The 26,583-nt window shown below is 39.9% G+C and overlaps 6 protein-coding genes across 6 annotated transcripts; 4 read left to right on the forward strand and 2 right to left on the reverse strand.

Moving 5' to 3' along the window:
- The first annotated feature begins 2,086 nt into the window (after window positions 1–2,086).
- LOC140759102 (homeobox-leucine zipper protein ROC2-like) lies at window positions 2,087–6,023 on the forward strand. The gene is made up of 10 exons (XM_073095578.1): window positions 2,087–2,364; window positions 2,580–2,697; window positions 3,107–3,295; window positions 3,367–3,690; window positions 3,775–3,876; window positions 3,970–4,167; window positions 4,268–4,442; window positions 4,563–4,837; window positions 5,103–5,198; window positions 5,361–6,023. The coding sequence occupies exons 1-10, from the start codon at window positions 2,087–2,089 to the stop codon at window positions 5,709–5,711; spliced, it is 2,106 nt and encodes a 701-aa protein (XP_072951679.1). The 3' UTR covers window positions 5,712–6,023.
- A 1,208-nt stretch (window positions 6,024–7,231) lies between these two features.
- On the forward strand, window positions 7,232–11,586 carry LOC140759479 (glucose-6-phosphate/phosphate translocator 2, chloroplastic-like). Its single transcript, XM_073096058.1, has 5 exons — window positions 7,232–7,947; window positions 8,044–8,269; window positions 9,162–9,384; window positions 10,056–10,269; window positions 11,176–11,586. The coding sequence occupies exons 1-5, from the start codon at window positions 7,429–7,431 to the stop codon at window positions 11,185–11,187; spliced, it is 1,194 nt and encodes a 397-aa protein (XP_072952159.1). The 5' UTR covers window positions 7,232–7,428; the 3' UTR covers window positions 11,188–11,586.
- Window positions 11,587–12,368: 782 nt separating this feature from the next.
- On the reverse strand, window positions 12,369–14,586 carry LOC140759156 (large ribosomal subunit protein eL42). The gene is made up of 4 exons (XM_073095641.1): window positions 14,429–14,586; window positions 13,012–13,191; window positions 12,699–12,773; window positions 12,369–12,600 (listed from the first exon to the last, which is right to left on the reverse strand). Exons 1-4 carry the CDS (start codon window positions 14,429–14,431, stop codon window positions 12,541–12,543), a joined length of 318 nt encoding a protein of 105 aa, XP_072951742.1. The 5' UTR covers window positions 14,432–14,586; the 3' UTR covers window positions 12,369–12,540.
- A 259-nt stretch (window positions 14,587–14,845) lies between these two features.
- LOC140758989 (pentatricopeptide repeat-containing protein At1g69290) lies at window positions 14,846–18,168 on the forward strand. Its single transcript, XM_073095426.1, has one exon. The coding sequence runs from the start codon at window positions 14,962–14,964 to the stop codon at window positions 16,924–16,926; it is 1,965 nt and encodes a 654-aa protein (XP_072951527.1). The 5' UTR covers window positions 14,846–14,961; the 3' UTR covers window positions 16,927–18,168.
- A 143-nt stretch (window positions 18,169–18,311) lies between these two features.
- On the reverse strand, window positions 18,312–21,665 carry LOC140758992 (uncharacterized). Its single transcript, XM_073095430.1, has 2 exons — window positions 21,018–21,665; window positions 18,312–19,237 (listed from the first exon to the last, which is right to left on the reverse strand). Exons 1-2 carry the CDS (start codon window positions 21,603–21,605, stop codon window positions 18,878–18,880), a joined length of 948 nt encoding a protein of 315 aa, XP_072951531.1. The 5' UTR covers window positions 21,606–21,665; the 3' UTR covers window positions 18,312–18,877.
- A 262-nt stretch (window positions 21,666–21,927) lies between these two features.
- LOC140758991 (CDP-diacylglycerol--glycerol-3-phosphate 3-phosphatidyltransferase 1, chloroplastic) lies at window positions 21,928–26,519 on the forward strand. Its single transcript, XM_073095429.1, has 8 exons — window positions 21,928–22,498; window positions 23,240–23,306; window positions 23,399–23,473; window positions 23,576–23,627; window positions 24,930–25,015; window positions 25,093–25,167; window positions 25,348–25,442; window positions 26,036–26,519. The coding sequence occupies exons 1-8, from the start codon at window positions 22,017–22,019 to the stop codon at window positions 26,136–26,138; spliced, it is 1,035 nt and encodes a 344-aa protein (XP_072951530.1). The 5' UTR covers window positions 21,928–22,016; the 3' UTR covers window positions 26,139–26,519.
- Window positions 26,520–26,583: the final 64 nt, after the last annotated feature.

The raw sequence follows: 26,583 nt of genomic DNA on the forward strand, positions 1-26,583 counted from the left end.
ACCAAGACAAGGATGTATTTTGATGGGCCACTTCAAAGATATAGACATTGCTGGAATAAATGTTTCATGTCACGCGGCAGATGTTTTGCTCAGAGTTCATTTAATGGAGTTTGGAGACTTCGGAGGAATGCGAAAGAAGTCTTCCCCTATAAAAATTGGCCAAGGGAATTCCAGTATTTCTCTTGATTTTAGCCCCTTTTATGCATTGTATCAATTAATTTTTATTGCCCCTTATATTTTATTACATGTTTGGACTAGAACTCGCTATTATGATCTCAACTATCTCCCATATATTTGGATATTAGAAATTTAGTTCTGTACGGAAAGAATTTGATTATATATGAAAAATGAGAACTTTTTAGCATCGAATCCAAAATATCCATAGATATTTTTATTTTCACTTATGTAAATCCACGTGGCGAAAATTATGTGAAAACTCCTTTGTTGTATATCTCGAGAAAATTAGGTTAAGATTCACTCGAGGTATGCTGCCTGATGCAATGAATTCTTTTTATTTTTGTCGCGCTTTTTTTTTTAATTTTTTTTTGGTTTGAGATTTTCTCTTTTGAAGATCTACTGCGTAAATGCTTTACATCCACGATACGCTAAATTTTGTCGTATTACGTCTAATACTTAACAGAAATGATTGTCCACGATACATCCCCTTTTGCCGTGAGATATTTGTCGTAGGATACTTGTCGTATTATATCCAAACTTTTTGGACGTAATTTCTTTCCTTGAATTCTTCACAAATATTAGTTATATATATATATATATATAATTTTTTTTTTTTGTATAAGTATGTGTAATTGATATATTTATGTATGTAGACTTCATAGAACTCAATTTCATGAAAGATGGATAGCACCACCATATATAACCTTATATAGTCCTTAGGGAAGTCAAATGGTCTCTCTATGTCCATCTCTCTCTCTCTCTCTCTCTCTCTCTCGTTCTCTCACTCTCTAAAAAGCAACACCACACTCACAATAAATGCAATTGCACCCTCCATGATCTCAGCAATAACTCCTATTTGTCCAACCCGTTCTCTTTTCTTCTCCCCTTTCTTCTTCCGCTGTGCGCCTGTGCCCCTTCTTCCTCACTCCCCTTGTCTCACTCCGCTTCTCCTTTTCCCTTAATGGCGAGCTGGTTTCATATACCATACCCTTGTACCCCCATGCAATAATCTCTACCATTTTTTTTTATTTCTCCTCTCAGAAAAGAATTAACCCCCCTAAAACATACAAATTAAGTAAAGACGAGGGAGAGATACTGCCAAATATTATAACGGGAGTTTCTGTTTGCGTTCTTTGTTTTCTTTCTCCAATTTTGTCTTCTCGCTTGGCCTCTCTCTCCTCTCTTTATCCCTCTCTTTTTCTCTCTCTATCCTTGCTATAACAGTTGGAAGACGGCCAACTCAGCATTTGCATGGTTGCTACTTAGCTGAAACCGACCAAGATAGCTTTGCTATAAATTCACTAGTGAGCCAAGCAACCCCAAGCACATTTCAAGATCCAAGTAAGGTTTCATATCGAAAAGAAGAAGAAGAAGAAGAAGAAGGTGTGAGTGAGTTATGATCCCCGCGAGCAATTTTCCTGCGATGATCGGAGCCTTATACGGGCAATCTTCGAGCTTTGTATATGTCCAGGTATATCTTTGAAGCAAGATAGAATTTTGGTTCTTTTGTGTGGTTATGTTTTCCTTGAATTTTTCATTTCAAGGAAATAAAAAGAAGGTGGCAATATGTGAGGATATGTACATGAGGGTGGTACATGCACTTGCTTTGGACCTTTCTATTTGGGGCAAGTCTGAGAGTCTATAAACTGAGGGGTTTGGGTTGTTCTGGGGAAGTGAGATTGGGTCTGTCCTCAAGGTTTTCTTTGGAGATAATGGAGTTCTTTGATATGGAGTTCCAAGGATCTGTAAGATCTCTTCTTCTCTTCTTCTTCTCCCCCTCCTTTAAGCGAGAGAGAGATAGAGAGAGGAGATAGATGGATTTCTTTTGCATGCATGGTCTCATTCACAATTTGTTTCTGTTAATTTTTTGTACAATTCTTATACTTGACTTCTCTTGTGGTAGAATAACATGGCGGAGGATCACCAACTGCCTCCTCTTATGGAGGATCAACAGCATGTACTCCCTCTTGAGGCCCAGAACCAGATTCAGATACCGGAGGCCGGCAACGGCAACTCCGAAGAAGATTTCGGGATCCCCGGTGTTGGAGAAGAAAATTTCGGGAACATGGCCCGCTCTGACAACCCTGAAGCAGTCTCCGACGATGATGAACAAGACGGCAAACGTTCGAAGAAGAGGAGGAGATGCTACCATCGCCATACCACTCATCAAATCCAAATGCTAGAGGCGTATGATCTCCATGTTCATGATATTCTTCTTCTTATTCTTCTAGCCCGAAACGTGCCGCATGTTTAAGTCTTGAAAGCAGCCTCTTCAGAAAATAAGGGCAGCAAAACTGCCCGCAAATTAGTCCTGCCCTTGCAGGATTACTCGACCATCTTTTCTTTCTTTCTTTCTTTCTCTCTTCTATTTAGCTTTTAATTTCGAGTTTTTGGATGCATAGGTTCTTCAAGGAATGCCCACATCCAGATGACAAGCAAAGAAAGGCCATTAGCAATGAGCTCGGGATGAAGCCTCTGCAAGTGAAGTTTTGGTTTCAGAATAAAAGGACTCAAGTGAAGGTCAACAGGAATTTATACTTTGAAACTAATTTTGCAGTCATGTCAGCGTCTACCCCCACGAGTTTAGCGTTTCTTTATTCGCTGCTGCCGTTACAAGCCACATCAGTGTCTTATAAGGGTTTCTACTCTTCTACATTTAGGACCAATGGTCCCAAATTTTAATTCCTACCAACCTTGTTATAGATACTCTCCCTCATAGTCTCAGGGTCCAACCCATTGACTCCGGAGCTAATTATGGGAATGTTGAACCCCCCCGCCCAACCCCAACAATCGCCACGTCAGCCACAAATCTCAACTTGATGATGATGTGGCAGTCACTTTGAAAATCTGAATTGAGTCGCATCTGAAGCTTTATCTTCGTTTACTCATCATATGAATTAACTTCTATGTAACTCAATATATTTATCAGAACCAAAACGAAAAAGAAGAGAACTACAAACTCAAGGAGGACAATGAGAGGCTCCTAGTTGAGAACCAAAGGATGAAGGAAGCCCTACGTAGTGCCTCCTGCCGTAGCTGCGGCGGCCAAGCCACTGTCGCCCAGATGTCGTTGGACGAGCAGAATCTAAGGATGGAGAACGCTCATCTGAGCCATGAGGTACCACATACACAGTAGATGTCATACTCATGAACAGAGAACTAATATTTTCTCATCATGTTATGTCACAGATTGAGAGGATATCGGCTATACTTGCGAAGTACGCTGATTCTCCGATCGACATCGGGATGTTTATAGGATGCAACGAGAAGAGAGCGATAGTAGAATTAGCCATCTCGGGAATGGATGAGCTGATAGCAATGGCCCGGTTCGGCGAGCCAATGTGGCAGATGAGCCCTGACGGCTCGACGGAGATAATGAACATTGAAGAGTACACTGCGGCATTCTCCGGAGGGGTTGGGCCGGAGATGCACGGAATGAAGACGGAGGCTACTCGTGCGAGCGGAGTGGTCATGCTCAGCCACTTGCCGTTAGTCAACTTCTTCATGGATGCGGTTAGTATCAGTACTACTCTTTATCTTGTGCGGTAGATTTTTATCAAATTAAACTTTATAACTCTTAATCTCTTGATGTTGCAGACTAACTATGAGACTTTCTTCTCGAGCATTGTGTCTAAGGCAACAATAGCTGAAGTATATGCTGGGCCAGTTCAGGGAAATTATAATGGGGCTCTTCAATTGGTCTGAACTACTTATATATGTATATATATGACATTAAATTATATATCTGTCATCTCTATTACTTAAGTCTATTATAAATTGATGCAATCTCAGATGAAAGCAGAGGTGCAAGTGCCTTCCCCTTTTGTGCCCAGAAGAGAGAGCACATTCTTACGATACTGCAAGCAGCACGGGCAAGGGCTCTGGGCAGTCGTTGATGTTTCCTTGGACGGCCGTGATCAATCCGACCCAAAATGTCGAAAAAGGCCTTCTGGTTGCATACTGCAACAACTGCCGAACACCTTCACCAAGGCAATCTCTAACTCGCTTCTCTAAAAGTTTTAGTTACCAAGAGAACGATAAAATTTCTTTTTTTTTTTTAATTAACTATATTAATGACTATATATGTTAGGTTATATGGATCGAGCACGTCGAGGTGGAGGATAATTATGTTCATGATATGTATAAGCCGGTCGTGAACTCCGGCTTAGCCTTCGGCGCACGGCGGTGGGTGACGACCATGGATCGCCAGTGCGAGCGGCTAGCGACCGTCTTGGGCACTAGTATTCCTGTTACTATGAATAACGGTAAATGGCGTCTATATTTTAGTCTTAATTTCAAAAGATCTATTTTTATGAGCATATTTTGGTCAAAAAATTATAAATAAAGGAGGAACCGTAATGGGATGTCCATATGAAAAACTGCAGCTATAGCTAACCCTAATGGGATGAAGAACCTGCTAAAGTTATCTGAGAGAATGTTGGTGAGCTTCATCGGCGGCATCACTGGCTCGTCGGCTCTTCACTGGAACGGCGTGATAGCGTCCGGCGTCGGCGAGCATGTGAGAATTATGAGCAGAAGGAATGGTGGTGTTCCAGGGAGGCCCGCTGGCACCGTTCTTTCTGCATGCACATCCTTCCGGTTGCCAGTGCCACTCCAGAGAGCTTTTGACTTCTTAAGGGCTGACGCCACTCGCAATCAAGTACGTATACTCAGATTTCTTTCATTGATTTAATTAGATTTAGTCTTGAAACTATTTTAAGCTGAGCTTAATCGTTCAATAAAGCTCGAAATATAACTCATTAAGCTTCAATTCGAGCTTGAATTAACCTTGCAACAGACTTGAACCCAAGCTTGAACAGGATGTACAATAAGAAGATTAACCTTAGAAATGTTAGTAAGATTAAGTGAATCGAATTCTAATTAATTTCTAATTTCTCTTCTCTGCTCCACGGAATGGTATACAGTGGGATGTCCTCTCAGAGGGAGGCAGAGTTCAAGAGGCAGCTCAGATAGTTAATGGACGAGAGCAAGGCAACTGCGTCTCTATACTCCGTATTACTGTAAGATCAACTCCATTAGCACACTGATTAAAACTCGAAAATTTTATATTTCGCACCCTAATTTTTCACTAAAAGATAGGGTGTTATTTGTAAATTTCCCTAGAAAATTATATATATATATATATATATATATATATGTGTATCTTACATTTGTGACCTCAGGGTGCTACAAACGATAACAACATCATGATAATCCAAGAGAGCTGCTTCGAACTCACCGGATCCTACGTGATCTACACCCCGATCGACGTCGCAGCGATGAACATGGTCCTCAACGGCGGCGAGACCGGGAGCGTCGCTATTCTTCCCTCGGGATTCGCGCTGCTCCCCGACGGCGGCGTCCCGTCCGTCGACTGCGGCGGATCCCTCCTCACTGTTGCGTTTCAGATCATAGTCGATTCCGTCCCGGAATCCGATCTCACTCCTGAGTCGACCTCCACTGTGAACAGCCTGCTGTCTTGCACCTGCGAGAGGATCAAAGCTTCACTAGTTGGCAATGGTGATGCCCAGTGAGCATGAAGCATGAATTCATGCATGAATAAATAGTTAAGTTCATATAAACCTGTGTGTTTGTGTCTATCTGTCCGTCTGTCCGTCTGTCCGTCTGTCTGTCTGTCTGTCTGTCTGTCTGTCTGTCTGTCTGTCTGTCTGTCCGTCTGTCCGTCTGTCCGTCTGTCTGTCGTCTTGGTGTTGGCGTCTATAAATTTGGTCGAAAGTTTATCTCAAATTGGTGTGGGGAGGGATAAGTTCTAGCTGTAAGGAACTTATGCAGTAACCTCTATTTGAGGAATAATAATATAATGGTTTCTGCCTAATTACTTAGTATATTCTGTCACTCTTGAGCATGACACTTGAATATGTTATCCGGACAATATGAGCCTCTCTTAGCACACGTACGACGCTCTCGCCTACATAGGAAGCCTGGGCGAGAGCCGGCTTCACTCCATTTGAAATTAATTTCGAGCTGAGCCACAGCTGAGCTCGAGCCAGACTTTTATTTTTTCAGAACCAAAAAAACAGGTAATACAGGGTCTGAAATGGAAAATTATCCTCGTATTAATGGACAGATACATGGATTCCCTCGAAGTCTTCTTTCCTTGAGGGTTAGGTGGTGAGCCGATAGAGAACGAGATCGATATTCGCCTACTGCTGTCACCTTACCTACCTACCCACGTGGTAAGAATTAACCACGTGTGGAAACATGAACTATGTGATATATTTATATATATATATAAATAATAAATTTTATTCGAAAATTACAAAACTAGTAATAGCTGTGGTGCAACGCTTTGCCTACAAACGAGACAATGTCTCCATCGTTCCTTATGCTTTCTTTTGTTGAATTAAAAGAAATAGATGAGGACTAATTCTTTTATTAATCTAATGTCTTCACATGTTTAGGTTCGTCTTACCTCTTATTTGAGATGTGATTTAAAAAGTATCTACTCAATTAAATTATATATATATATTTTTTAAATTTCTTTTTCACCGGTGAAATCGGATTCTCGTGATTGGTGCATTGATGCACGTTCAACTGCTCATGTGAACAAATCTGTACTGATGGGCATAGAGGTAGGCAATTGGGTCACGATTTCACTATTAGACGAGTTAAATTTGATAAGTATAAATATAATTCATTAAATTCGTTTAATAACGGTAACGCCACATAATTAACATGATTAATACTTTATATAATAATTTTGACATTAGATAATCAAACCTAATACTATATGCGTTGAGTCACTATAGAATATAGATACGACGATTTGAGAGGATAGTAGAAGAGTAAGGGAAATAAAAAATAAAATATTAGGAAGGATTGCAATCCTCGTAAGCATAAAATTACTTATTCAAAGAAGCAACAAGTTGAATAAGAAATATTTATATAATAAAGGGTGAATTATAATAAAATAAATATGGGTATTTTAAATGAATTTCTCATAATGTTAAGATCCCTAATTTTGACCTTCCAAGGTTGTCAAAAGTCCTGCAATAAAGGTTTATAGTGACACATTGCTCCTTCCAACACCAAAGGTCAAGTATACTCCTCCAAATAGTACACAACCAACCCAAGAGTTGTGCTTTCGTCTTCCACCTCCTACTCCTACTCCTCCTCCATTTATATATACCATCCACAGAGATCAAACTACCTCCTAAAACTCACCAAGATCTCTCCTTTTCCACCTCCTCAGCGATAAAAATCCCATCTTTCCTCGTCTCTATTGCAACCATGATGTGCCTGACGAAACAGTCCATGGCAGGCGTCGCCGTCTCCGATCTCTTGCGTCCCAAATCGTCTTTGTCTTCTCCTACCCCATGCGGTCGTGTTCTTCCTCCATTCTCGTCTACCAAGAACTCCAAATCGGTCTCCTTTTCTCTTAAACCCCTGTACCTAACTCCTCTCGAAGGTTTCGGCATCCAGTCCCAAGGAAAACCGATATCTCGTGGGCATTTCGTCGAGCGCCGTGCCTACGAGGCGGATCGGTCTGAGGGCATCCCGCTTCCAGATGCTGAAACCCGATCGGCTGCGGCCCAGAAAGTTAAGATTGGGATCTACTTCGCTACTTGGTGGGCTCTCAATGTGGTGTTCAATATCTATAACAAGAAGGTCCTCAATGCTTTCCCTTATCCCTGGCTCACCTCCACCCTCTCCCTCGCCGTCGGCTCCCTCATAATGCTTGTGTCCTGGGCCACCAGGATAGCAGAGGCACCCAAGACTGACTCCGATTTCTGGAAGGCACTTTTCCCGGTAAGGAAAGATTGGATTTTTGACGCGTGGTTTGGGGTTTTGGTTGGATCTTTTTATGTGGGATTTTGATCCGGTGTTTTTCCGGTTATTGGTTAGGTGGCGGTGGCGCATACGATCGGGCATGTGGCAGCAACGGTGAGCATGTCGAAGGTGGCGGTGTCATTTACGCATATCATTAAGAGCGGGGAACCGGCATTTAGTGTGTTAGTGTCGAGGTTTTTGCTGGGCGAGAGATTCCCAGTGCCGGTTTATCTATCGCTTCTGCCCATCATCGGTGGTTGCGCTCTTGCGGCTGTGACAGAGCTCAATTTTAATATGATTGGTAAGGAGTAATCATGGTTCAGAGTTTTGGTTTCGGTTCTAGTTTTGCTGTATTGTTTTCAGATTTCTTTTTGATAAACAATCTTCTTTATCTTAGTTTTCAATGCATTACATAAAATCTAATAGTTATATAAGCACTGAGGTTGATATTGGTTTAGGTACAAGTTGGATTCAGGTCAAATCCATCATGGAACCAAAAACATATTTTAAAGAAAAATGTTATTAGGGCTGTTTCAGCTGGATGCTAGTTTCAGGGCAGTTTCAGATTGGAGGGACCGAAATGTGAAGTGTTTCGGCAAAATGTCTTGTTTTTTGACAAAACTTCAAACCATGGGACTAAGAAGGGTAGCTGGAGAGTAGGTCGAGACAGAGTTTTAGATATTTTTCAATTCATGGTATGGCTAATAGTTATACACAGTTTTTTCAGATATTTGAGTAATCAAAGATGAATTTTCACATGTTGAAGTTCATCTTTTCATTCTTAATGCCTTTTCTGTTTTTTTGATTCAATTAGAACATTTTGACTGTCTCTGTTATGAAGGTGCTGTTTTGAGTTGCAAAGTTTATACCAATGATTTTGATCTACTTGGTTACCAAGTTTGATGTTTGCTTCTCTTTGACTAATCATTGCTTTGACTTTTCTGCATATCACTAGAAGTTTGGGGATTATGTTTCGAGAAAATTCCTTTTAGTGTATTACTTGAGAAGTAGAACATCAGAGAGTAATAGTGGTAATCTAATTGGGAACAAACAAGATTATTTTTTTTTTCCTTTCTTTCTTCATATCTTATTCAAATGCTCACCTGTCCTTGGTTCACCATCAGCCTTTTTAGTTTTTTCCATTATTCTAGTTTTGCTGGCTGATATTCATAGACTGTTTTTCTTGCTTATAGGTTTTATGGGAGCAATGATATCAAACCTTGCATTTGTTTTCCGTAATATATTCTCGAAGAGAGGGATGAAGGGAAAGGCGGTCAGTGGGATGAACTATTATGCCTGCCTATCAGTGCTGTCTTTGTTGATACTCACACCATTTGCTATTGCCGTGGAGGGTCCCCAGATGTGGGCAGCTGGTTGGGAGACAGCGATCTCACAGATTGGTCCAAATTTCATCTGGTATGTACAGCAGGCTGTGAATGTCCACTTCTCCTCTATCTTGTTGTTAGTATTGAAAGAAGTTTTATGTGCAGAGTAATTCACATTGAGATAAAGTTCTATGGTGCTCCAATTCACATGTTTTTGGTGTAATGTCATCAGCATTTGGTTCCTTGCCCAAGTTATTTGACCGTGACCTTATGATACAAACACAAGCTCAAATTATTTCTTTGTCGGAGTGAAAATGGCATTTTAATAGTCTAGTGCTTTTCTTGTTTAGGTCCCACAACCACAATTATTTTTGAAATTTGCAAATTTTCATATTCCTGCAGTTATGAAATGCTTCATAGTTTATGAGATGAGTGAATCTTCTGGTACCTAAACAGATGTCTTTTATTTTTAATTTTTTTTATCTGATGTACTATTTTCCCTCCTATGATAGAAGTAAAACACATTCAAGAGAGCTATTGGCAAGACCAGAAATTGCTTCTAACTTTTATTTACTGTTCAAAAATATTATTACTAGCATTCCTTTTGTTACCTTTGTGTTGATTATGAGTTTCTCATAGAGAAGAATATTTATTCTCGCCACACAATTCTGAAAGTAAGTTATTTGTCGAAAAACATTATATGCTGTTGCTACTTTAACTTACTAGTTTTATTTTTGTTGTTCTCAAATCATATTTTATCAGGTGGGTAGTAGCACAGAGTGTGTTCTACCACTTATACAACCAGGTCTCATACATGTCCTTGGATGAAATCTCTCCTTTGACATTCAGCATTGGGAACACCATGAAGCGAATTTCCGTCATCGTCTCATCAATCATAATCTTCCATACTCCTGTGCAACCCATCAATGCCCTAGGAGCTGCTATTGCTGTTTTTGGAACCTTCCTATACTCCCAGGTAATTTAACTTATTTAAATTTTTATGCTTCTTGTTTATTCTAGCTTCATTACCCTTTAAACCGTGCAAGGCTTTATAGATTATGATAGCTAAACATGTGAGTAGCTTAGGGCAAGAATTCCCTTTCCTCATACTTCTGAAGAATGTGGGATGTCCTCATTGCTATGTGGCCATCCAAGGTTGACTGTTGCCATCTAGGACTTCTTTGTCACCACTTCCCTTATAACTCAGTAGGACAAACATCAGTTTGTCGTTGCTATTGGAGAAACAAATGAGCATTATGAGTAAGCTCAACATTCCTCTTGAAACTAAGGTATCTTGACAACAGCTCAGTTGGCTTTAATGGAGCCTGCTTTTGCCAGGAGTGGGTACCCTTATTTGTGGCAGGGGCTGCAGGACCTGTAAATGGGTTATAAGAGGTATCTAGCCATATATCATTGCACAACTAAATCTATTTTCTATGGTCAGTGCCTATTGCATGGTTTGTTGGATCTGCTTCCTTCTAGCAAAGAAGACTTCTCTTTGTTGGCTCAGGTCTAGTTGCACATGCCACACCATCTGCTATACATAACCAAATTAAATGTTTTACATTGACCATGGGATATTTGGCTAACTTCCAAGTGCTGGTTTAATCACTTTTTAATACCAGATCAATTCTTATAGCAGTGTTTTTGGCATTTGTAAGTCGTAAGTTATTTCACATTGGATTTGTAAGTCATTTATAAGTAATTTTTCTGACGACAATCACCCAAGAGTGGAGGAGCAACAAGACCTTGTTTTTTTTCTAAATTTATGTTAAACATTTGTATTCTTGGTTTCTCCCATCTTGGTCTATATGCCAGATAAAATGCGACAGTATACAAGTAGCGCTGCGATCTACTCACATTTGCTCCAATTATTTTGCAGGCAAAGCAGTGAAACATTCAGAATATCTGGGAAAGATCTTGAAATATTCACTTGAATACACGGAGCTTGTAATGTCCGGCATGAAGTTCCTTGTAGCTCTTGTTCATTAATGGTGGTCGACTGAATCTGAAGCAGCTTGTTGGCAGTAGTAGCAAAATAATGTAGCACTGTAGATATATTAATCTTTTATCCTTTTGAAAAGAGATTTTTAGTGTTCCTTTAGCGCTAAGTGCTCGATAAGATTTAGTATTAAATAAAGCTCTGAGCTTTTTGTCTGATACTAAGAAATTTTCTTGGGTAGTAATCATGGACGGTTCTTGTTGCAGTATGTTTCCTTCATCCACAGTGCGTAGGTTGCTTCTCGTGTCCTTTAGCTATGAATGTATAAATAGAGAGGACTGTTTCATACAATGTTGCACTTGGTTGAGCACATGAGATGTTTGTCTTTTTGATTGTTTGAGAGGTGGACACAAGCTGTCTTGGAAAGAGGTATTTGGCTTGATTTCTTCTCGTTCTTATGGATCTCAGTTAAAAAGTTGGCTGTAACTTCTTGGGCTTCTTGCCTTGGCTTAATGAATTTCTCTATTTAATTAAAAAAAAAAGAAGACAGCATAGCACGTATGACTCTGGAAGGAGTTGCTAATATGTCAAAGGAGAAAATTTTCCAAATACAACGATAAAATACAGGTGCTTATTTGCAAAAGAGCATAGTCAGAAGGAATTTTGTTTCTTGCCCAATTTTCTTATCAAATATTTCACTTCCTCTAGGTGTAAATAGATAAAATTGAATAAGAAGTACAAAGTTATTTGTATTTTGGATCTTGGGCACAAGAGCTTTTCAAGACATCTGCCAGTCTAATATAATAAGTCTGTTTTACTTTTAATTGAATGCAATCAAATATTAATTTTATTTTGGTAATCCACACTCGAAGAAAAGTTAATCTGAAAATAAACTGCTCCAAGAATAATCACATCGTTGGTTTTGAGTTTTGACAAACATCTATAATAAGATATTGTAAGGCAATCTTTCATATTAATATTGAAAATATAGCCGCTTCACATTTTCTTTGATTTGCAGATTGCAAAACCACATGCAAGATTGATACAGAACATAAATAAGATTCAGCACAGCATTTGCAAGCTAATAACTTCAACTTTCTCTGGAAGGATTTTACCAAATCATATAAGATATCTAGATGACAACCAGGAGAGAACTAATTTTGTAGTGCCAAACTGCCAATATCCAGTGAAGTTATAATTAAACATTGACATAAAAATTAAAAGTAAACTTCTCTAAATAAGCTACTTGTATCTCATTCTGACAAAATGCAAGGCAGAGCCCAATAAATTGGCAACAGCAACAAATTAGAAAAGAGAAGTGCCTTTTCCTTTCTTATCTCCACCAATCTCAAAATGCTTGCATCTCTGCATAAAGGAATTCAAACTCATTTTCAAGTAATACAACGAAAATGAAAAATCTTGAGATGTTGAGTTGTTTGACAACTAACATTAAAAACTTATACCTTAATTGGATGTTGTGAGAAATGTTTGCAACTCTGACATTGTAGCTTCAGCACAATTTTCTTGGTTGTTTTTGCCTGGCAATTGAAAAATAATTAAGGTACAGAATCATATAACCCATGATTTCCCCTAGTGATCAACAGAGTAAGATACATATGTGCATCACAGCATTAAAACTCATCATAATTCAAGTTTTGAATATCCCCAATGAGTGTATACTTTGTGTGTTGTGCTAGATTACATCAACTATCATGATAATGGAGCAGAGAGTAAAGTGAACAAGCAATACTATTAAATAGGGTCAGCCAATATTACCTTCTTGTGGAAAACTGGCTTTGTCTGTCCACCATATCCTGATTGCTTTCGGTCATATCGACGTTTCCCTTGAGCAGAAAGACTATCTTTACCTTTCTTATACTGGGTAACCTTGTGGACAGTGTGCTTCCTGCATTCTTTGTTCTTGCAGTAAGTCTTCTTTGTCTTTGGAACATTCACCTATATAAGACAAAGTGAAAGGTCATATCATCCATAATCCCCAAAAAAGGAATGAATACAATAAACTCAAATAGAAGTTATGCTGCAACAATCACTACTGCAACAAACTCATAGGGAATCTTTTATAGCTTGCACACCTTTAACAATTGCACTAAGCTTCAACAAATGGAAGGGCATGCTAGATAATTTATTATTTGCATCCAGTAAAACACAAAGATACATGTGATGTAACATCTTATCAAATCTTTGTAGAGACAGGGTGTTTTCGAGCTTATAAGCATAGGCAGGAATTCTTTCATAGAAAGACGGACTACCTGGACAAGGTGTAATAGCCTGTTTCCCACAATCAGCAGCTTGATATGATCAAGCCTCTGAATTATGAAGTGGCACAGTTTGTCGTCCCTGAATCACATCCTCAAATCACCATAGAGCTTATGCTAAAGCTAGTTATAGGTTAACCCTGAGGGCCAATGCTAGTCATTAATGGACAATTTAGCATCTAATGCTCCTTAACAACTACTATGACCCATAGGTATAGGGAAGTTCAACCAACAATCATCGTATGAAACTAGTGAGACAAGTTTAATACAGAAAAAGAAAGAAGAGATATTAAGATTTTACACTAGATACACTATCTTGGCAGCATAGGAGCATACATATACAACCATTCCAAGCCCTATCTAGTTATCTTGTGACTGGCCAATTCGCTCACTCTCAAACTCACTCCCAAGGCAAAATACTGGGATAAAAACCTTGAGCATTGCACATCGCAACTACATACACTAGTACCTGTATCCCTCATAAACTCAAAACGTTCCTATACCTTCGAACAGCTAAGCAGCCTAATGATCCCCCATCTCAAAGGTTGAGAACAATCAAGAGCGCTAGGAACTCCGATTCTACATGTCATCTGGATACTATCATACGACCAAATACAGTCTTCCTTACACAAATGAAGTCAAAAGTTCATACTAAGCCTAATACAAGCTAAACATTCATGCAATAACAGAACCTTCAGATTAGACTACTAACTTATAAATTTGCATCTTTGATCTTTAATGTCAAATCTAACTAGCCATTGAAAGAGGCGACTGCTTTGAGCTATAACTATTCACACTTGAATTCAAAATCAAACTTTAACAGCTTCAATCGAAACAAACAGCTCGAATTTAACGGCTTCGATCGAAACACATGCAATTAGGGATCGGTAATCAAGAAAGGTGATCTTGGATCTTACCATTGTTGCAGCTAAGTTCAGGGCTGCGATATCGAGCCTTCTTCCTCCCTGCCGCCGCCGCCGAAAGACCTAACGAGGGAGTTTCGGAAGGGAGACCAGCCTTTTATTGAGAGGGTTCGGGCTAGGGTTAGGGCTCCGAAGGTAATAATTGATTTCCAATTTTGCCCTTAACTTTTGTTACGAGGAGCATTAGCAAATCCCAATTATAGTCGATGCGTATCAACATGCAAAAATTATTTCCGAAATTTTAAATTAATATTTTGATCGAATATTATATATAAAATTGTAGATACGAATACGATCATGACTATTAATCTTATTTTTATAAAATATGAACCTAAACGAATTCAGCCAATCCTAACACCATTGGGGTCATATCTAATTATCTATATTTATTCGATCTGTATTCATTTAGAGCCCCCTTGTTAGTAGATAAAAAGGAGGTGGCTCAATAGACCAACATGACCCATGAGTGTATTTCAGGTCTCAGCGGCATTACAACAAACAGCTTGTAGATAAATACCAAGCTCTCGATGTGGAGAAGAAGACTCCTTGATCTCCCATGCCATTTCTCTTTTCCAAAAAATTCCTTCTCTTCTTCCTCTTCTTCGGAGATTCCCACCCTCTACTCCTTCCTCCAGCCCGCTATCTTCGCCCTCCGTAACAAACCCCCAGCCCCTCCTCCTCCCCCTCCTCCCAAACCCCAAACCCCAATCTTCGATCCCTCCTCCCTCGAATCCGACATACTTTCCTCCCTCCGCTCCCACAACACCGACGATGCATGGCGCGCCTTCAAGTCCCTCGCGTCCGCCTCCGTCCTCCCTTCCCCCGCCGTCGCCGACTCCCTCGTCGCCCACCTCTCCTGCCTCCGTGACCGCCTCTCGCTCAAGCGAGCCTTCGCCGCCGCCGTCTTCCTTCTCGAGAGGAACCCGCAGGCCGTCTCCTTCGATACCGTCGAGTCCCTCTTCCGCGCCATGGCCGCCGCTGACGCCGCCGCCCCGGCCCTCGCACTCCTCCGCGCCATGTTCAAAAACCGATCTTTTCCGCCGTTCTCCGTGTGGGCGCCATCGCTCATCGAGATGGCGAAAAGGAACGGTGGATTCGGCGCATTTTTGCTGGTTTTTGAAGAGAACTGCCGGATTACAATGGAAGAAAAAGTGGAATTCATGAAGCCTGATTTAGATTCCTGCAATGCGATTCTTGATGGGTGCTGCCGGCTTTTGTGTTCGGTTTCTGATGCGGAGAGGGTTCTCGAGATCATGTCTTCGTTGGGGTTGTCGCCGGATTTGCGGAGTTTTGGATCGCTGGCGTACTTGTACGCATCGAAGGGGATGGAGAGCAGGATAGCCGAGTTGGATAAACTGATGGATGCGCTTGGTTTTTCGAAAATGGAGGATTTTTTTAAGAATTTGATCAGTGGATATGTGAAAGCTGGGAGCTTTGATTCTGTTTCTCTGATTGTTTTGCGTGCTTTGAAGGAAAGAGGGGACGAGGGAAGTAATGGTTTGGATGGAGATAGTTATGTTGAGATGGTGAAGTGTTTTATTGATAATGGCAGGATCAAAGAGTTGGCGGCATTGATTGTTGAGACACAAGAACTGGAATCATCTCGACAATCGATTGGAGTTGAAAGCTCTGTTGGATTTGGGATTGTGAATGCATGTGTAGGATTGGGATTGTTGGATAAAGCACACAACATTCTCGATGAAATCACAGCTCAGGGAGCTTCCGTGGGGCTCGGTGTGTATTCATCCATCCTGCAAGCTTACTGCAAAGAGCGAAGGACGGCGGAAGCTGCCCAACTTGTGACTGATATTAGTGCTGCTGGACTGCGGTTGGATGCCAACAGCTATGATGCTCTCATTGATGCTTCCATGTCCTCTCATGATTTCCAGTCTGCATTCTCTCTTTTCAGGGATATGAGAGAGGCAAGGCTTACTGATCTCAAGACGAGTTATCTCACAATAATGACTGGGTTGATGGAGAAACACCGGCCTGAGCTCATGGCTTCCTTCTTAGACTCGGTGGTTGATGACCCAAGGATTGAGATTGCCACCCATGATTGGAATTCCATAATACACGCCTTCTGTAAGCTAGGGCGGTTGGAGGATGCTCGAAGGACTTACCGCAGGATGATGTTTCTGAGATTTGAACCTAATAACCAGACGTACCTGTCGCTCATCAATGGATATGTCTCGGCAGAGAAGTATTTCAGTGTGTTGATGCTCTGGACAGAGGTGAGGAGGAAGGGGGCTGATTTCGATCATGACTTGATTGACGCCTTCTTGTATGCTTTAGTTAAGGGTGGGTTCTTTGACGCAGCAATGCAGGTGGCAGAGAAGGCACAAGAGCTGAAAATATTTGTTGATAAGTGGAGACATAAGCAAGCATTCATGGAGACCCATAAGAAATTGAGGGTGGCAAAGCTACGGAAGAGAAACTTTAGGAAAATGGAGGCTTTAATTGCCTTCAAGAACTGGGCTGGTCTTAATGCATAAAACCAGATACTATTATCAATCTCCTTGGACTAGAAGAGTTTTAGTGCCTCCCTCTCCAGTATAACTGGAAATCTTTTGGTATATGGATAAGAACAGATAGGCTTGAACAGTCTAAAGAGTAGCTGCACTGATTCCCTCCTGTAGTTTAAGTGGATACACCATCTCTGCTAATATTATGGGGATCCCGAAAGCAAATAGTCTGGACTTCTTTCTGATACAAAGGGAAGTTCATATGGACCAGGTACAAAGTTGACGAGAAGCTTCTCTTATGTTTGCTCTTGGAATTTAAGTGACTGCAAAGCCTTCTCAACTGTTAAATGAGTTCACCTGATTACTGGATGTGCTCACACTTGATGACGACCTCAAAACAATCTGGTCACATTTAAATAATTTAATTGCTAATCTGCGAGGGCTGCAATCATCATTGCAAGCTAGCCGTGACCATTAGACTGTCAAACGAGGTTCACCTGTGCATATCCTCAATCTATATCTGCCAATTGAATTGGACACCATACAATCGGTGAAGTACATGATAAACAAGGCATATGAAGTGAACGAAAGCAAAGCGGCCATCTATTGACAAATATCTCCTATCATCCAAGAGTGCAAAGGACTTGATGAAAATGTTTTTGCTCATCAAGGTTTCCTATTTGAGTAGGGTGAACAACTCGATTGCTCATAACCTTGCATATCTATCTATCTAGAACAAATATTGCAAGAAATGAATCGATTATATTTTCTCTGGTGTGTGTAATGGTTTGAAATGTTATGAAATATGTCTATGGACTTTTAAGTCAAAAATATTTGCTCCGGAATTCCTTGGCAAAAATGTCGGATTGTCACAGAGCGATGAACCCTTTTTTTTTTAAATTTTGGGGTGCAATTATCTTTAAAGATGAGTACTTGGTGTTTGGAGGACGTATGGACTGTAATCCTTATGATTGAAAGACTATGGCAAGATGTTGAGATGAATGTATCGAACTTTTCTCTTCATTTTCTGAGATATTTCTATGTTGCAACAGGGAGATACATATTATTAGCCATAAACGTACTTGTTACAAGTGTTCTCTTCACCTCACTACTGACTTAGAGAGGATCAGTTGGAGTGATGATGTTACAATGCTCTATACTGCATTCACCAGTGTACTTCGATAGATCACAAAACATCCACTTTAATACTGAAGGTAAAACAATTGATATTGCCCTTTCTAGACCCTACATCACTGAAAGCCTCAAGCATTTCTGCATGGTTTATATCCAAAAGACCTGCAAATTTTGTGACTAAATGGCATTTAATAGTATATCAGAACATGATTGGTTTGTCTTGGTTCAGACAGCATCACCCCATAAATCCACATATACATTGTGTCCACAAACAACCGTGCTTTTATAATTTAATTATATTTTAGCATACAAAACTAAATATATATTTTCTATAATCGATACAAATTTTATTACAATAGAATACACACAATTTAAATATAGGGTGCATACTAAAATCTATTATTACAAATAAAAAAATAAATATAATTAAATTGCAAAAGACTTGCAAGCAACCCCCAGAATACCATCAAGAAATGGATAGGTGAATTGGGCAAAAGAAATCCAGTTGCCAACAGTCTAAAACCAAAAATTTCTCTGGTGCTATCACAATATGACAATAAAAGTAGGTTGCTAAAATGCTAATTGTTACAACCAATTAATGAAATGGTTATAGTATTTGAAAAACTTGAAAACGCACTTGCGTTTGCTTGGCAAATGAGTACCTGATACAGGTGACAGGCAATGAATGAATGGGAGGCCCAGGCTAGATTCTGATCCAGCTTGTGTGATTATAAAGGAAAAGAACCTCACATTGCTGCTGCAAATTGGTCTCCAATGCCTCTCTGTACCTCATTGTAGAATTGGAAAACAATATCCATCTCTACCTTGTGGCAAGCTGTCATGTCAACTAACTCTTTGTGCAGTGTGCATCTGTACCATGTCGAGTACAATGATGATAACCTACGCTCTCAAGAAATTTTCTTATCTCAAGTGCACTGCTGTTGCTTGCCTGCAGCAACCGCTCGTCTTCCTCATATATGAGGTATGGAGCTTCACCTTTTCTTCTAGACAAAAGCCTCAAGGCACCTCTCAAAACATGGTATTCCCAGCCTTGGACATCGATTTTGATCAGCAAAACTCGTTCAGCATCTGGAATGACTTCATCCAAAGGGATTGTGGGTACCTCCACAGCAATTTCTTCATTAGACTTGAAGGCTAACTTTGCACCAGTTGCAGAGATGGCACTGTTGTCAAGACGGCCAACAAGCTGATTCATCATAGCAGTAAAAGTAAGTACTCAACAAGCCTAATTTAGTAAGAATGAGCATATTAGCACGTCCAAGATTAAAAAAGAACTTGTCAATCAATCATATAATTGATATTTGGATAGGTTCAGATTATTGACCAGTTCTTCTATCTTCTAAATCAGAAATCTAAGTTACATGTATGAATAATAGTACTCAACTTGAGGTTGGGACTAGATAACTAGATGTGTCGGCCATATAAGATAGCAAGTCAAGAATTGTACTGTAAGAAACAGCTAAGAAATATAGTTGAAAGAATGTTAATTATTCACCAATCACCAATACATACAGAATGGAAAATAGCATGAACAATTTACTAGGTACGCATCTCTTCACCCATCTTGCAAAGGCCCCAACAAAACATGTTTGGTCATCATGAGATTATAACCATAAAATAATTTCTTTGCTGGCACGAACTCACGTCCTAGAGAATAAAACCTTAAAAGAGTACTTTTCAGAAAAATTATCTACACCAAGTATTTTTCTTCAAAAAAGTACAAAAAACATCCGACATTACGCAATATCCGAGGGGGTTTACAGTCCAAGCAAGTTGAGTGCCAGTGGGAAGGTAATATATCTAAACTTTAATTAAGTATTACGATTGGAACATCTTCAAAAAAAAAACATATCCAACTAGTGACTTACAGAGTTCAACTAGTGACTTACAGAGTTCAGTGCCCATATGGTTCCACACACATTCACCAAAAATAGAATCATGAATCATTTAACCAACACAATTGACCATAAGCTAGTAGACTGGAGATGCATCTAAACAAAGTTAGATACTTGGGCTAAGAATCCTGCAGTAACTCATATACAGTGAGGTGGTGTAAAAATGAGTTCCTATAAACCATGATTCCTGCAACAAGTCATATACCATAAGAAGTTAACGCATATTGTGGCGAGGAATGTCTAATCCATGGCGAATTGGCGACCACTATTGCAGCTGCTAGAAAATTTATAGAACATGAAGGATAACCTTCTGCCAGATATCAATTTCTGTTATATTATGCCTAATTTTGAAAGGAGAAAGCCATGGTATCAGTTCAAAAGATGTTGGTGTTAGAGAAAAAAAAAAGCATGTATATAATTATTAGTTGCAGAAGTCTGTCTTTTCTACAAATTATTATGATTAATGAGTTGTATTTTGAAGTCAACAAATATTGCCTACATATTTGGCAATGATCTACTAAGGTTAACTGCAACCTAAGGTTCCTGAGAAAAAAAGACTACTGCAGCTCAACAAGACATTACAGAGAATCCTAGAGGAAGGTCTTCACCAAATGATAAGCATAGATCGCTTTCCAAGCGTGCAAAATCATAATTTTCTTTTCATATTTCTTCCTCACAGACAACACTTACTCAAATTCATATAATGCACTATAACTGCCTTTATGGACATTTGTAAACATACCAGTTTGAGGAATGACTCTTCACCAATGGAAGTTTCAGTGTAAAACTTGCTTTGACAATTAATCACCATATAAAACACCATACATAGAAGATCTACTTAGCAAGTACGATTCTAGAAACTAGTTTGATAAAGTTTGTTTCGCCGGCAATTCCAAGATACAGTTGGCATGCTAGATCATCCTCTTGCTGATTGGATCTAATGTTCTTGAATCTAATTAATTCTCTATTCTATAATCTTGTGATCCAATCCTCGCTACAAGTACATGACAATCACACCACCAATATAAAAGATAAAATATGCCTCAATTGCATCCCCAAGAGAACCATTACCTTATGGAATGTGATATTTCCAATCCGGTCGGAGGCGGCTGCAGCATACACCGTGACCTGGTCCCTGGCCCGATTCAGGAACACGCCATCGCAAATCCTTTGCAAATTCTCAAACACAGGCTCGAAGGCCACCACTCGGAACCCCATGGCGGCGGCCGCGAAGGCCGCCATCCCCACATTAGCCCCCACATCCACCACCAATCCGCCATCCCTCTCCTTCCCCTCCAAGAGATCTTGGATCGTCGCCGAGATGTCGGGCTTTCTAAAGGACTTGCCTTTGAGCATCCGCACTATGTTCTTGTGGGGCTTCTCCGGAAGCGCCCCGAAGTCCGCGAGCGAGAAGAGGAAAGGGTAACGTACGCCTTCGACGAGGCTGGCGAAGACTGGAGATGCCTGGGGAGAAGCGAAGCAGTCGTAGGGTCGGATCCCGTGGGATAGGGTTAAGGTTAGAGTATGAGGGGATCCAGGGTTAGGGTTTGAGGTGGGGTAGAAGAAGAAGAGGAGGAGAAGGAGGGATGAGATGGCGAGGATCAGGATCTTGTGAGAAGGGAGAAGGATGAATTTGTCTCTCCGCCATGCGTTCGCCATCTTTTTCTTGTCGACAATGGAAGGAGCAGACCGGAGAGTGGACTCTGGATTGAGAGTGATCAGTGTTATGAAGACATTCTAGTGTACGACACGTCGACGTTCTAGCATATTTGCAAAACCTCACCTCTAATTCGTGTTTATGCCAAAATGACCCAGAAAAAGTGTGGCAGTGGAAATGTGGAATATCACAAAGATTAAGGTGGTGATGTGCAAAACATTCCTTGGAATTTGGAAGGTCAAATTGCAATATACAACTGGCGTAATATCCAAACGTAGACTGCCACATATATAGATTGGAGGAAATTCTTACATTTGATATGCAGACGATCCTTTAGCCCGCAAGAAGCGCCGCCCTCCGTCTTGCAAATTGTTCCCCAAGCTCCCCAAGCTCCACCCTTCTCCTCCTCCGATATGCTCTTCAAAACCCTACTAAGGTCCCTCCTCCGAAACCCTAACCCTAGATCCCACCTCTCTTCCTCCTCCTCCTTCTCCCACACCTCCAATCCCCCTTTTCCTCTCCTCTCCCCTTCTCCTTCCTCCTCCTCCTTCCCGTACCGTGTCTCCTTCGCGCTTCTCCTCACCTCCTCCCAGTCGCGGATCTTCTCTCCGTTGTCCCGATGGGTCCCCTTCTCTGGCCCGCTTTTCCTTTCCTCGACGCCGTGGAAGCTGTCTCAGTCGGCGACCCCGCTCTACTTGCGCGGGAGGGGGGCGGTGTTCCCTACGGACTTGCTCAAAGCGAGGACCTTTCCGATTGGATTACCATTTGGCTCGGTGAAGGAGGTCAGGAGGCGAAAGCGGAGCGTGGATGGAGAGATCGGCGTTGATGAGAAGTTTCTGAATTTGCCAAATTTGGTATCGATCAGTAGGATGATGTCTGGTCCCGTAATTGGGTGGTAAGTTGTATGACATTGAATGATATTGTTTCCCAAAATCAGACGATCAGTTTAGAGATCGTGGAAGAATGTGTGATTTCTTTTAGCTTTTTTTTATCATTTCTTGATACACGCAGAAGCCAATTTTAGCAATTAGTTGTGAGATAATTTAGTAATCATGTAGTATTACATATGGGTTATTTACAATACCGCTGCGGTAGAATGCTGACTTTGGTTGTAGAAGGATGTCTATGGAGAATACAAATGAAACTTTAGTTCAGTTGACTTGTGAAATACATATCTCGTTTTAGGTCCTTAGACTGAGTTATAGCAGAAATCCCTTGGTAGGAAACATTCTATTCTCATGATTGTTCTTCTCTGCACTCAGGCTTTGAGCTAATATGTGTCATTTTGTTGGTTTGCTCCGGTAGCGCAAGTTGGGAATCCAAACCCACATTGATTCTGTTCTGTAATTATACGGAAGTGCGTGCACAATTTCGAAAGATCACAAGTAAACATTATAAGCAGAGATTCTTTTCTAGCTGGAACAACAATGGTTGAGACAGGCTAGATTGATGCATGCTTATAAATTCATTTTGGAATTAGTGATACATTCATCGTCAACATGAATTTCGTGTTATGATACTAAAGTTTGTTTGGAAGCCACATGGAGGTGGGATTCCTAATTGATTAGGAAAAGGAAGATGGACGTGGATAATGTTTCATCATTGTTGAAATTCTAATAGATCACAACCTCTGTAGGATGATAATAAATGAATGGTATCTTCCTGCTTTTGGTGCATTGGCTATCTCTGGAGCAACTGACTGGGTAAGCAATTTACTACCAATTACAATGGTGAGAATATATTAACCATATTACTTTCGTTTGTTAATTGTCATGGTTCTTTGTCGTCGTCGCAGTTGGATGGGTTCCTTGCGAGAAAGATGGGTATCAATTCAGTGTTTGGATCTTACCTTGATCCACTTGCCGACAAGGTTTAATGTCTATAAATCCAATGGCTTAGAGAATGCCAGATTAATCTCTGCAGCTCTTCAGCTTAGCATGATTATGTTTGAGTCTTTGACTTCTTTTGACAGGTTTTAATTGGCTGTGTTGCTGTAGCTATGGTGAAAAAGGACCTCTTACATCGTGAGTAGTAGCTTCATCATTTTTTTTTCTCAACATGTATGCTTCCATAAGGGAACACTTGACATGCTTGATATGCTTAGACCTCCCAAATGTTGTAGAGCAGCAACTTGATTTACAAAATAATCATATCTATGAAGCAAAAATAATATGATATCTGATTTTTATTTTTTGTATGCAATAAATAATGACACTCTCTAGGTCCATTTGATAGTAATAGAAAGCTTTAGATAAGTTCAGGATACTTCTTGGATAATGTGGGGGAGCAACTGTTAAGAATTGCAGGTGCTGGCCAAGTTGTGAAAGTTTCATTTTGATTTTATGCATATCAGTAAGAGGAGAAGCTACATCTTTTCAATGAATATCAGTCTCCTACAATATGCAAGATGGCATTTATATTTAAGATTGGTGGTGCATTTCTTTAGGGATATTGAGCTAAAGAAATGATTTACCCTGACCAAAAAAAGAAAAGGTTCCAGACATGAATTTGGACTCTTGCAATGATAAGTTTGATTATCATATGTGGTTGTCATTTATCACGAGTCTATGTGCATCTTAAGTTCTTGCAATATATAATTGAGGACTAACTCATCTTAAGTTCTACATGTTGGTCTTGTGGCCTTACTACTAGGGCTGTTAAAAACACATTGGCTTGTGAGCTCGGCTTGAACTCGGCTCAAGCTCTAAATGAGCTCAGTCGAGCTAGATTCGGCTCACTCAAGCTCAGCTCAGATTAGCTCAATATTTTTTTAAGATATAATATGATATATGTTATCTATTAAAAAATTATAATAATATGTTGCATCATAGCTGGTAATTCACTTCAATATAGGATGATCTAGATTTGAATCCTAGATATTACATGTAGATTGTAGAAAGTCTAATTTTTTTAATTTGTTGGATGGCAATTAGTCCTACATCAGGAAATAAAGAGTTAGGAATTTTTTTATATATATCCAGCTCTCAAAAGGTTATAATGTTGTAGCTTTAAAGTAAATACGGAATAAGATTTTTGAAAAACCAAGTCAGCTTGAGCCGAGTGGAGCCAGCTTGATAATATTAGCAAGTCGAGCTAAATATCAATCAATTTTGAGTTCAGCCGAGATAGGCTCAGCTCGCTCGAGCTCGGCTAGTCTACACCCCTACTTACAACTAGAAGGTTTTAAAGTTTAAACACTGCAGTGTCATTAACTCTTCTCTAGATGTATCATGTGTTATTTTTCATATAACTAAACCTTGAGTAAAAAAAAATACAATGATGATATACTCTGACTTGTGTCCTTTTCTGTTATGCTGTTTGAAAAGCTGGACTTGTTGGCTTGGTCGTCGTAAGAGACGTTGCTCTTGTCAGTGGTGCAGTGTATAGACGAGCTTCTATCTTGGGGTGGCAGGTGAGATTCTCACAGTTAGGAGGCAATTATGCAAATTAGCTTTCTCAAATCTCATCAAATTTTATTTCTAATTTTAGTGGAATTCTTGGTCTGATTTCATCAACCTTGATTCAACCCATCAAGAGAAGGTGGAGCCTCTCTTTATTAGCAAGGCATGTCTTTCCTATCTCTTTCTACAAATTGGTTGACTTGGTTTAACTATTTGTTCTTCCATAACCTTGTAACTGAAGATACAAATATATACAATATCTTTCATTTTTAACTTCAAAGTTTATTAAGAAAGAAGTAGACTTGCTTTATGTCTTTTTACTGAGATTGGAATCTTGTTGCAGGTTAATACAGTACTCCAGCTGATTTTAGTTGCTTCTGCACTTCTTCAACCAGAATTTGGCACTGAAGAAACCCAGTTGTACATAACATACTTGAGGTAATTTATACTTTTGTTAGTTAGCTGTGGGAAACATCCATGCAAAAAAAGTGTTCTGAGTGTCCACGTAATTAAGATAATTTAAAGGTCAAATTTAGAAAGATATACATGCAAAAAAACCTGTCCAAGATAATGTTTAGATACATCTCTATTCTGTTTTATACCATTATCCTAATAATGTTCTTTACTTTAATTGACCTCAGTATCTGTTTCATGAATCAAAGGATTTCGATATGAGCATTTGTAATAATTGTCTTTACCTTTTCTAACTTGTTATGTGCCTTCACTCTTGCATCTTTATGTAGTCCTAAAGCTCCAATGATTCATCTCAATTCTTTTTAAATACTACTTAACCTGCTTAGAATGCAAGTTCTGCACTGAAAGGCGTTTGTATTCATAAACTAGCTCAGATCCTGTTCTGAGTAGTGTTGGGTTGTATAATGTGAGAGATATACAATATTACAATCCATATAGATCTGCCTAGGAGATCCTCTTCATCATCCTTTATCACATCCATTAGCTGCTTTTATCTATCAAAGGACAAATAAGTCCAATTATTTCAAACTGCTGAACCAAATTGTGAATGATTGCAGTTGGTTAGTAGCTTCAACCACGGCAGCATCTTCCCTGGCATATGGGGTGCAGTATCTTCGCAGTAGACCTGCTTATGCAACAAGAGCATCCCAGTCCAGCTGAAGCAACAATAAGTTCATAACTCCTTGCCTCGAGTACGAGCTCAATGGTGGTGCAAAGGATAGTATCAATCAAAACCCATGCACCTTTACAACTCCATCGCTTTCAAAGCAGTTTTTCCAAGTCAAGGGAGTCACTCATCCCATTGGCTGAGGTTACTACATGTTGCCCCATGAAGCAAAGATCCTCAGATCACATGAGAATTTCACACACTGATATGCAATCAGATAAGTTGAGGATCCATCAAATGAGCTGAAAGAGTGCCGATCAATTTGATAGAGTCCATCCAGCAGCTTGTAAGAAAAAGATACTTGGAGGTCACCATGTACTGTTGTGGGTAAAACGTGTTTTTTTTGAAGGAATTGGTGACTAATTTTGAACTGCTGTTAGGTAGTGATGATGTCTAACTCGTTCTTTACTTCTTAATAAACTTATAAAGTTGTGTAGG

The sequence above is a fragment of the Typha angustifolia genome, chromosome 4, assembly GCF_048772165.1.
Source record: "Typha angustifolia cultivar Huaian chromosome 4, ASM4877216v1, whole genome shotgun sequence".
NCBI classification, from domain to species: Eukaryota; Viridiplantae; Streptophyta; class Magnoliopsida; order Poales; family Typhaceae; genus Typha; species Typha angustifolia.

Bases quoted from the DNA above. Each gene is read 5' to 3' on its own strand.
- LOC140758989 (XM_073095426.1), top strand. From the start codon at position 14,962: ATGTGGAGAAGAAGACTCCTTGATCTCCCATGCCATTTCTCTTTTCCA.
- LOC140759156 (XM_073095641.1), bottom strand. The intron at 12,774-13,011 runs GTAATATTGGCT...TTCAATTGCCAG, and splicing joins AGCCAGTTTTCCACAAGAAG to GCAAAAACAACCAAGAAAAT. The intron at 12,601-12,698 runs GTATAAGTTTTT...TCCTTTATGCAG, and splicing joins TCTCACAACATCCAATTAAG to AGATGCAAGCATTTTGAGAT.
- LOC140759102 (XM_073095578.1), top strand. From the start codon at position 2,087: ATGGCGGAGGATCACCAACTGCCTCCTCTTATGGAGGATCAACAGCAT. The intron at 2,365-2,579 runs GTATGATCTCCA...TTGGATGCATAG, and splicing joins CAAATCCAAATGCTAGAGGC to GTTCTTCAAGGAATGCCCAC. The intron at 4,443-4,562 runs GTAAATGGCGTC...GAAAAACTGCAG, and splicing joins TCCTGTTACTATGAATAACG to CTATAGCTAACCCTAATGGG.
- LOC140758992 (XM_073095430.1), bottom strand. From the start codon at position 21,605: ATGGCGAACGCATGGCGGAGAGACAAATTCATCCTTCTCCCTTCTCAC. The intron at 19,238-21,017 runs GTAATGGTTCTC...ATGATGAATCAG, and splicing joins GAAATATCACATTCCATAAG to CTTGTTGGCCGTCTTGACAA.
- LOC140759479 (XM_073096058.1), top strand. From the start codon at position 7,429: ATGATGTGCCTGACGAAACAGTCCATGGCAGGCGTCGCCGTCTCCGAT. The intron at 7,948-8,043 runs GTAAGGAAAGAT...GTTATTGGTTAG, and splicing joins TCTGGAAGGCACTTTTCCCG to GTGGCGGTGGCGCATACGAT. The intron at 9,385-10,055 runs GTATGTACAGCA...ATATTTTATCAG, and splicing joins ATTGGTCCAAATTTCATCTG to GTGGGTAGTAGCACAGAGTG.
- LOC140758991 (XM_073095429.1), top strand. From the start codon at position 22,017: ATGCTCTTCAAAACCCTACTAAGGTCCCTCCTCCGAAACCCTAACCCT. The intron at 23,307-23,398 runs GTAAGCAATTTA...TCGTCGTCGCAG, and splicing joins TCTCTGGAGCAACTGACTGG to TTGGATGGGTTCCTTGCGAG. The intron at 23,474-23,575 runs GTTTAATGTCTA...TTCTTTTGACAG, and splicing joins TTGATCCACTTGCCGACAAG to GTTTTAATTGGCTGTGTTGC.